This window comes from Carlito syrichta, unplaced genomic scaffold (assembly GCF_000164805.1).
Source record: "Carlito syrichta isolate Samal-C Ts95f unplaced genomic scaffold, Tarsius_syrichta-2.0.1 Scaffold302297, whole genome shotgun sequence".
NCBI lineage: Eukaryota > Metazoa > Chordata > Mammalia > Primates > Tarsiidae > Carlito > Carlito syrichta.
The window spans coordinates 81,691-92,615 of NW_007246393.1; the positions used below are offsets into that span (position 1 = coordinate 81,691).

Below are 10,925 nucleotides of genomic sequence, written 5' to 3' on the forward strand. Positions count from 1 at the left end.
TTTTTTTTGAGGTAGGCCCTTGCTCTGTCACCCACACTGGATCACAGTGGCACGATGCTAGCTCACTGCAGCCTCTGACTCCTGGGCTCAAGCAATCCTCCTGCCTCGGTCTCCCAAGCAGGTAGGACGACAGGTGCACACCACCATGCCCAGCTGATTTTGAGACTGACTCTTGGTCTTGAACCTCCAGCCTCCAGAACGACGAGACAACGAATTTCTGGTGCTGAAGCCACAGGGTAGTCGGGGCTACTTTGTGACGGCAGTCCCAGCAAACTCACACACTGCCTGATTCCCAACATCTCCTCATTTCTCTTTCCTTAGGTTCACTCTGGCTCAGAAAATAAGGTCTTCCGTAGACATGCCCCGCTTCAAGGATGCATGGGAATGGAGAGGTAGCCTGAGGCACAGCTTGGGATCTGGCCTCTCCCACCTCCCAAGTCCTTCTCTCTCCTGTCTGACCCTCACTCCCCGTTTGTTCACCCCACTTTCCAGGGTCTTTTCTGAAAAGCTTCCTCCGGGGCACAGCTGCCATTTCTGCTGCCCAACCTCCTTCCTCCTCCTCCAGATTCCCCTGAGTCTCCTTTGGAAGCTGCCTTTACCACACCTTGGTCCGTGTGGCTGGCTGCTGATAACCACACCCCCCAGTCCCCCTGGCTGGACCTGGCCTTGGTCAGAGCCACCGTGATGAGATTGGGACCGCGTGTGACCCGATGAGGGTTGGAGAGCAAGGCCTGGGACTTTTGCTGAAGCTTTTAGGAGAGAAAAATCTACTTTCTGAGGGGGCTGCCAAGCCAGCGTCTCATATGAAGGCAATTCTATCTCTGTACATTGGGGAGCCGACCTAAGAATGGAACCAGGGCAAAGGAAAGCAGAGATGAGAGGGAGGGAAGGAAGGAGAAGAGAGAGAAAAGAGAGAAGGGGGAGGAGAGGAAAGGGAGGGAAGGGGAGGGGAGGAGGGAGAGGCAGGAACGAAGAATGAGTCATGTCACTGCGCTGGACTTCACAGTCACTCAAGCCAGTCAACGGTCCCTTTTGCTGAAGCATCTCCGGGTTAGCAAGTTGGCACACAGACATCGCCAAACATCTTAGAATGCACAGGACATCCCCCACAACTATGCCAGACACTTACCATCTGGAGTTTCAGGGTCATTTAGAAGCCTGTGAGACCCTCTGTCTCTTGCAATTCAGACCTGACTAATAAGCCTCCCTGGCCTGTGATGCCACCTACCCAAAGCCAAATCCAGAGTAGTTTAATCCAGGGAAGTTTAAGTCCTACCGTTAGATCCAGGACCCCAAAGGCAAAGACATGTCACACAAGACAGAGCTCACTTGTGGAAGCGGGGTTAAATTCCAGCACCACGAGGGTGTCTGGGTCCTGGGGAGAGTGTCCTTCTGTCTCCTGGTTCTCAGGAACATCCTTCGGTGCCAAGTCCCCACTGGGAGAATGGGTGTCGTCTTTGGGATGGCCCCCCAGCATCTGGTCCTCAGGCTCAGGCTCGGAGAGCACGTCTTCTTCAATAGAATCATACTCGTCACTGGAACAATCTTTTTGTTTCCTTTGTAGATTTACACGAAGTTCCAGGCTTTTTCTCAGCTCCTGCCAAAAGCCAAGAAGAATGATGAAAAATAAATATGGTACTTTGAGAAAAACTTATTTGAAAACAGATCATTTGAACCGCTGAACCATTCTCACCGAACTAACTTTTAACAATATTGTCTCAATTCATATGTAGTCGTGGTTCTAAAGATGAGAAAACTAAAGGCAGGGGAAAACGAACACTCTGGATTTAGCAGTACTAATTGTGATGTCTGTATCCCTAAGACAGACAGAGAGAGAGAGAGAGAGAGAGAACAAGGAGTGGGGGGAGAGAGAGAGAGGAGAGAGACAGAGACAATATGGCTCTGAGACTTGTCAAAACAGATTGTGGAGTCCCACCCACTGACTCACGGCTCTGGGATGGGGCCCGAGGATTTATATTTCTAATAAGGTGATCCTGATCCTGGTACTGCTGGACCAGGGACCACACTTGGAATATGAAATCCTAAAGGTCTCCAAACGACCTGAACATTCCAGATGGTAAAATGTCTGGCAGATAGCAGTGGGGGCCCATCCTGCATATTGCCAGGATATTTAGCAGCATCTAAATGTCGTAACATTTAGCACGTAAGTATAACTGCTTGATAATTTTTTCATATGTTTCTTTTGTCTACATGAGACTGTGGATTTCTTAAGGCTAAGTATTAAGAGCTGTACTTAGAGTGACCGGAAAATAGATCACCCAATGTGATCTCTCTGAAATATATCTCTGAAATGGAGAAAAAGGCACTACTACATTTACACTGGAACAAAAAGTATACACAGGCACGTTTGGGGAAACCAGCATGTTTGGTTAGTCTTGCTATGCCACCCTGTAATAGCCAACGTAGTTGTCAGAAAATGAGAAGCAATTAATAAAGGTTTGATGACTGACCAATAAATGTAATCGTTATTGCAGGAGGCTGAATAATGGCTTCCCAGAGATGTCTACATCCTAATCTCTGGAACCTGGGAACCAGTGAGGGCTCAGGAAGAAGTGAGGAGTACTGTACAGAAAACTTTTGTCACCTTGGAGAAATCATCCTAAATAGACCGATGATAGAAATACAGACATTTAAGGCCTAGCAGGTGAGGGCTCAGAGACGAGCCCCATGTAATTGAAAACTGGAGGGGAGGAAATCCTATAGTAGCAGAGTCGAGGTGATTTGTGTCCTACAGCTACGTGATAAGCAGAACTTGTAGGTGATGGGCTTGGATATTGAGCTCGGGAGATTTCCAAGCCAAGTGTTTGAAGATTTGGTCTGCTTTTTCCCTGCTGTGTAGAGAAAATGTGAGAGGAGAGAGACAGACTGAGGGAAGAACTGTTAAGGAGAAAGGAACCAGGACTTGACAATTTGGAAAACTTTCAACCTATCCAGATTGCAAAAGATGCTAAAATTAGGAGATCCGCTGTCAGGAAAGTGTGCTGTGGAGAAAGAACCAAGGGTATGGCTGGACAGCCTTTTGCTAGTACCTGGAAGGCTCTAAAGCGTAGAGTATTCCATCACATGGAAGACTCTTTGAGGCGATTAGACAGGGGGCCCACAATCCCTAGACATCTCAGCAGAAGCCAGGAACAGAGACGGACAGTCTAGGAAAGATCTTCCAAGGAGCCTCTAGTGGGGTGAATCCTATAGGCACACACAGGAGCACATGACTTTGGGGAATGTCAAGCCAGCAGAAGTACTGCCAGCGTAGACTGAATGGGAGAAGGAAATGACAAAATGGAAGAAGGCTGCCAGACTCTCAAAAGTTCTCCAGGCAGGAACTAGGCTGACAAAACCACTCCTGCGCAAACACAGCCACCCTTCCTGGAAAGGGAAGGATGACTCTAAGGAGGGGGCTGTGGGCCAGGAGAGTGGAGTCTGAATCAGAGAATCATCCCAGGCCTTGAATCCTAATGCAATTTTCCCAGTTGGGTGTTGAGACTAGATGGGTTTGGTGATTGCTTTTTTCTTTCATTTCCTCCCTTTTTGACAAGAATGTCTATAACTGTCATCCTGGGCCTGACTCCCCATTGTATTTGGGAGCAGATAACTTGTCTTCCAGTTTCACTGGCCCATAGATAGAAAGAGACTCTGCCCCAAGACGGAGCATATCCAGAGTCTCGCCCGTAATGTAAATGGCTGAGATGATGAGATTTGGGAGTTTCAAGCTGATGAGACTTAGACTCTATTCAGGACTTGAGTTGATACTGTCATGGGTTAAGACTCTGGGGAACCTTGGGATGGAACAAGTGCATTTTGCATGTGAGATGGACATGACTCTTTTGGGGGCCAGAGGACAGACTGTGGTAGGCTGGATAAAAGGCCCCCAAAGATGTCCATGTCCTAATCCCTGGGACCTGCGAGTATGTTTTCATATGTGGCAAAGGGACCTGGAAGATGTAATTAAGTTAAGGGTCTTAAGATGGGGAGATTAACCTAGATCATGCAGATGGGCCCAGAGTAGTCATAAGAGTCCTTATAAGAGGGAAACGGGAAGGGCAGAGTCAGAAAAAGATGTAAGGATGAAAGCAGAGGTCAGGGAGAAGAGAAGATGCTACGGTGTTAGCTTTGAAAAAGGGAGAAGGGGCCACAAGCCAAGAAATGCAGATGACCTCTTGAGGCTAAAAGGGCAAGGAAATGGACTTTCCTCTACGGCCTCTACAAGGAACGCAGGCCAGAGTGGGATCTCACTCTGTCACCCAGGCTGGAGTGCAGTGGCACCATCACAGCTGATCTTTCTGCTTCAGCCCCTCAAGTAGCTGGAACTACAGGCACACATCATCATGCCCTGCTAATTTTTTGATTTTTTTTGTAGAGATGAGGCTTCACTAAGTTGCCTAGGCTGGTCTCGAACACCTGGGTTCAAGCAATCCTCCCTCCTTGGCCTCCAAAGGTGCTGGGATTATAGGAGTGCACCATAATGCTTGGCCACCTTGATTTTAGATCAATGAAATTGATTCTGGATATCTGACCCCCAGATAAGACACGGAGTTTGTGGCAAGTTGGTATAGCAGCAGGAGGAAACCAACATAGCTGTCTCTCTCTTACAGTTCTCTCCCTTCCATACCACCCTCCACATCAAGTAGCAGTTATATTTACTGAGGAACCAGGACATCACTGGCCACACAGTAGGTGCTTGGCCAGGATCTGCTGAATGACAGGGTAGCTACGAGCAGGAGGGGAGTGCACTCCTACACCTTGGAGGGGGCACTGGTAATGATGTGACCCCTCGCAAGTTACTTAACTTTCAGCTGCATTCTGATATCCACAAGAAAGGGCCAGTATACCCCTGCCTCACAGAACTGTTTTAAAGCAATAGTCTGAACGGGGAGTGACTTTGTCCCCCACCTCCACCCCAGGGACATTTGACAATGACTGGAGATATCTTTGGCCATAACTGGGGGAGAAGCGTGCCACTGGCATCTATGAGGTGGACACCAGGGATACCACTAAACATAACAGAATACACAGGACAGCCCCCAAAACAAATAATTCTCTGGCAGAATGTCAACATGCTGAGGCGAAGAAAGTCCGTATTAAAGCAAGCATCGATTCCCCACCAGCATTTAAAAGATCACACAAGGTCTTCTAATTGAGCACATTGAGATGGTCCATGTAACCTTCACGGAAACCAGGTCAAGGTCATGGCTCATGTCTTCAAAGGCTGACTGTGGTTGGAGCTGGAGGGTCAGCAGACTGACTGCTCCTCCACAGGGAAGCATGAGCTCCTAGGTGACCTGCTGTTTAAAACTAGTAACTGTAAGAGCAATGACCCTTTACAGTAGAATAATGCTCTGTACGCTGCATTTCAATTCTCTCATTTGATCCTCAGAATAACCCTGTAAGACAGATCAGGAGACCAAAGCCCTGTGATAACACAGTTCTGGGCAAAACAGGATGGCCTACTGGCTCCTGTTGGTGGCCCAAGCCCCATTCTCAATTGGGGTCAACTCAGGTTCTTCTGTTCTGCATGGTGGGGAAAGCCTGGGTGAGAAAGCAATGGGCAAACTCCTCTCTCTACATCCCTTATTCTTGCCCGGTCACTGGGGACTAAACTCCTAGCTGAGAGACTGCTGTCACTGCCGAGGAAGCCCCAGGCAGTCCTGGGGCCCAGAACTATCCCCGTGGATGTCTAAGGCAGAGTGACACTACTGACCATGACCAGTTCCAGGACGAATTTGGATGAGGATGAGGCACCTATGGCCAGCTGGGCAGACTCCCTCTGGCCTCTTCACACCTTCACAATGTTGCAACCCTACATTTTAAGTGACTGAATTTTCAGGATCCCCCAAATTTGAGGAATTGAGACCTAGAGCCTTTAAGCTGGTTCAGCTTCTCATGGTGATTAAGTGGCAGAGCTACGACTTCTGCCCTCGGCTACTACTCCCTGCTCTGAGGTTGTCCACACATACAACACTCTTGCATCTGTCATGGTTCGACCGATGGGGAGGACAACATGGTAGCCACCATTTGTTAACGTTCCACGCATGCGCGTGCGCTAACGGTAGTGTGCTGAGGCTGAGGTCACAGTGGGAAGCAAGATGGCAAGACCTCCACCCTTAAGGGAGCATACTGCGCGGGACAGGGGAGCAGACAGGAAACACATGAAGAAAAAGAAACAGGTGCATTTCAGATGTGGCCGGGACTGTGAAGGAAAGCCCCCATGTGGATGACAGGACAGGGTGCCGGGGCTCAGGGAAACCCGATGAAGGCTGGTCAGGAGGGCTGGGTGATGAGGAGCCACCCAGAGAGTGTCAGGGACATAAGTCTGTCTGGTGGTAGGAACAGCAAAGGCAAAGGCAGAGTGGGCTGGAGGCCGTGTCCTCTACGGTGGGAGGGTCATGAGCTTTGCGGGCCTCGGGGAGAGCCTAGATTTTGTTGGATGCACAAGAGGCCGCTGAAGGTGCTAAGCAGAAAGACAGCATCATCTGATTTTTGTTTTAAAAAGATCACGACGGCTCTTGAATACCAGGTAGATTTTGGGAGGTGGGACAACAGGGGAGGACAACACCAGCTGCAGTGACAGGTGAAGAGAGAGGAAGGTGGCCGCAGAGCGGGGGGACAGGAAGGTGGCCTTGAGATCTATTTTGGAGGCAGAAATGGCTGACTAGAAGTGAGCGATATGCATATTCTCCAACCCAACCCTTTTAGGAATTTATCCTTCAGTCTTAAGTAAACAAAGATTGTGGAGGCCTCCTTTATAAGAGAATGATTTGCATACTCATCAGTAAGAGATGGATTAAATAACTAATAGAGCAGGTGTTCGTGGAGCCCCAGACAGTCCTTACCAAGAATGAGGTAGATCTTGTGTGCCGCCTAGGATGGATACCAAGAAACACATTTAAGGAAAAAGAGAGTGAAAAAAGGTATATATATTATGAACCCAATTTTTAAAATAACTATTAGTTTCTATGCATGTCTGATTGCACATACGCATACAAAAAGTCTAGGAAATTAGACACCAAACTATTAACAGTGTTCTCTCTGAAGGTAACATTATAGGGACTTTTCTTTTTTTTTTTTTTTCTCTTGAGTCAGCATCGTACTCTGTCATCCAGGTTGGAGTGCAGTGGCACGATCAGCAGCCTCCACATCCTGGGCTTAGGCGATCCTTCCACCTCAGCCTTCTGAATAGCAAGTACTACATGCATGCACCACCACGCTTGGCTGATTTTTTTTTTCTTTTTTTTTTTTTGTAAAGTGAGGTATTGCTATGTTGTCTAGGCTGGTCTAGAACTCCTGGGTTCAAGCAATTCTCCTGCTTTGGCCTTCCAAAGTGCTGAGATTACAGGTGTGAGCCACTGCGCCTCACTGGGACTTTTCTGCTTTATTTACTTATTATTAGCATGTATCTGATTTTGTAATTAGAAAAAAAATGGTATATTTACATTTATGCTTCAACTCCTACAGATAAACAAACTCCCCACAGGAGTAGAGGGGAACAGTGGTGTGGAGGACCCTGGATAGCCAGAAAAATCCCTCATCTCTCCTCAGAACACATCCGGTTCCCAAAAGAGCGACTTGGAAAACGATGCCCAGCAGCACCCGGCAGAAGACAGAGACGCAGCATCTGTCTAACTAGAGAGGAGCGTATCTAGCCAAGAGGTCCAGATTTGGAAAGTAACAGACCACCAATCTCAAACAGCAAAAGACCCAGGGAACAGAGCATTCATGAGCTGTTCTCATAAAGACTCTCCCAGTTGACAAAACCCAGAGAGTGAGGGAGGAGATAAAAATAAAGATCCAGGCATGGAAAAGCTGTGATCAAAGGACTGATGGTGAGCACAGAAGTCATTTAAAGATTGAATTAACACTAGGCATTGATGCACATTAGGGTGATGGACCAGAATGCAGTGTTATAAGCCTAAAGCCTTGGCTCAGCTAACAAAAGTCAGGAGGGGGCAGGTAGTGTGGGTGGCCTCACTTCCACCACAGACTGGCAACCCAAATCCATTGTGAGAGAAAACACAGAGTTTTCAAAAGTGGAAACTCCAACCTCTTAATATTATTTCATAGCTTATTAAACTGGTAGATGTTTTGAGAAATAATATTTCTTGTGATAAAGTTTAAGTATCAATAATCCCTTCTGTTCCAATTTGGTTTCTTTTTATTTTATTAAATTAATGCAAATTTAAATGCTATAACTGACTATATTTACAAAATACATACATATAAAAAAGCAGCCTGGATTCTGTATGGCTGGAATTGTCTTCAAAAGGAAGATAATGCATTTGCTCACACTGGGTGAGCAAACTTTGAGAACCTAGGCCCTTATAATGCTCACGTGATCGAAACCATCTGTTCCAAGGGCAGAGGGGAGACGAACTCAGTGGCAGCAGTCCCTGGAGAAAGCCGTTCAAAACCTTTCCATCTGGAAAGATGAGGACCTCGGGTTGGTGGCTTTGAAAGCCAATCTGCCCACACTTCAAAGAGATACCATGCTGTGGGATCTACCAGGTGCTTTGAAGTCACCATCCAGAAATCTCTCGGAGAAAACATACTTCAGAGCTTTGCTTTAAAACCTTGTTATATTCAATTTCAGTATTCGGTGTTTAAAATGGGAAGTTCAGGCCCTTTCAACAGAAAGCCCTCTGCGTGGGGCCAGGCTGCCAACACCACAGGCGGAGAGCAGATGACAGGGACTGCACACAAACAGGCAGGAGGCGGAGGGATGGATGCTGATGTTAAGACTTAAAGGTAGTTTCTAGAAGAACCACGGACTAAAGCATAGCAGGGATTTGGTGGTCAGTGGATTAGTACCCTACATGCCTAATCTTTCTCGTTCTGCTGGGCTAGAAAACGAGTGACACCAAGTGACCCTGAAAAGTGAAGTTTTTGCAATAATAGCAACAATAACTATAATGTCAATAACAATGTCAGCTACCAATGGCAAAGCTTTTGCTACACATCAGGCACTGAGCTAACCTCTCTGTCTACCTTATCTCCTTCCAACCTTCCAACACACGCACGCAGTGGGTGTAGATTCAGAGACCTTAAGTACAAGCCAAGGTCACAACAGCTACTACTGGCAGAGCCAGGCTGTAGATGAATGACCATCTGCCTCCAAAGGCCTGGCTCTTAAGCACGTGACCACGGGTATTCCCTGCCTGGTACCCACCTGAAGGCCAGGAGTCTCTAGAGCAGAATGGAAGTCAGATGCTCAGTGCTTGTCCACTGGCTTGCACAAATTGATGAAACCTACTGGTGAGAGCTTTAGACGCAACACCGCCTTGAGGCCACTGAACGTGCTAATGCAAGTGTCAAGCTGCTGTGGCTAAAGAATTAAACCTCTTTAAGCTATATTTAAAAGGGGGTACAGGCCAGGTGGAGGTTCTGGGCCTGACTCCGGCTGCGCCCTGTCCCTAAGTGAGTTGCTGAGCCTCACAGCCCCATCTCTACTGTGGGAAAACGTGCCCTGATGATCCTACCAGAATGTCGAAGGGGCAAAATAAGAAAACAGTTAGGTATTAAATTCGCGTTTCGTGATTCCTCTAATCGAGATCTAGTTTCAACAGAAAATGTAAAATTCTGATGATGGCATATTTTTCATTTCTCAGACACTACTGAATTTGCCTACAAAAAGCCTGGTCATTTAGACCACAATGCCACCATGGACACTTCAACACAGTGCTCAGGAGTCAGCCCCAGTCTCTGGGGTCGGGGTTACGGACGTGCAGCCAGAAAGGCCAAACCTCCCCAACCTGCCCTCTTGCAAACCCCAATAATGTCTCCCATTTAGTCAGCAGTTTTACAAATCTAGGATTTGAAAGTCTTTGGTCTGGCACGCACCATTAGTTCTAATAATTCTCACTAACTTCTATGGCTCTCTCTACACGAGGCATTTTACTCATTTATATTAGCTGCCTGGGCCATAAAGGATTTTTACCCTGCACTGAAGGATGAGTTGATTAATTTGTTCTTCTCTTCACTTATTCAACAAATATTTCTTTTCTTTTATTTTTTTGAGTTGGGGTCTCACTCTGTCGCCCAGACTGGAGTGCAGTGGCTGCTCCCAGCCACCGCAGCCTCGACCTGCTGGGCTCCGGCGATCCTTCTGCCTCAGCCTTCCAAGTAGCTGGAATTACAGGCATGCGCTACCACGCCCGGCTGATTTTTTGATTTATTGTAGAGATGAGGTCTCGCTGCCCAGGCGGGTCTTGAACCCGCGGGCTCAAGCAATCCACTCACCTCAGCCTCCCAAAGGCGCGGGATTACAGGCTGAGCCACCGAGCCCGGCTCAACAAATATTTCTGGTGACTCTATCTGTCCCCCAAAAGCAGGCGTGATTGCTAAGAACTAGAGGTAGAGTGATGGACAAGATGAAGTTTTCATGGAAGGTACCATCTGGCAGCAAAGATAGCCATTCCATAGCTACAAGTATCAGGAGCGCCAAAACCCACACCTAGGGCTTGCCAGTCCACACCAGTGGCTCCTAGATCACGAACTGCTCACAATTAAGTGGCTTGGAGCCTAACGTTAGGATCCACTCTGTGTATTTTTTTTTAAATTGCATTCCCCTACATCAATTCTGATGGAACCATGGCTAGGAAAATTTGAGTTACATATGTGCAGCCACTGCACTCCAGTCTGGGTGACAGAGTGAGACCCCAACTCAAAAAAATAAAAGAAAAGAAATATTTGTTGAATAAGTGAAGAGAAGAACAAATTAATCAACTCATCCTTCAGTGTAGGGTAAAAATCCTTTATGGCCCAGGCAGCTAATATAAATGAGTAAAATGCCTCGTATAGAGAGAGCCATAGAAGTTAGTGAGAATTATTAGAACTAATGGTGCGTGCCAGACCAAAGACTTTCAAATCCTAGATTTGTAAAACTGCTGACTAAATGGGAGACATTATTGGGG

General features: G+C 47.2%; 1 protein-coding gene across 1 annotated transcript in view; it reads right to left on the reverse strand.

The window, feature by feature from the left end:
- Positions 1-10,925, reverse strand: part of KIAA0556 (KIAA0556 ortholog) — a 135,906-nt gene that overhangs the window by 81,532 nt on the left and 43,449 nt on the right. The window contains exon 6 of the mRNA XM_008056238.2: positions 1,330-1,597. Within this exon, the coding sequence (XP_008054429.2) occupies positions 1,330-1,597 (268 nt within the window). The remainder of the gene's footprint in view (positions 1-1,329; positions 1,598-10,925) is intronic.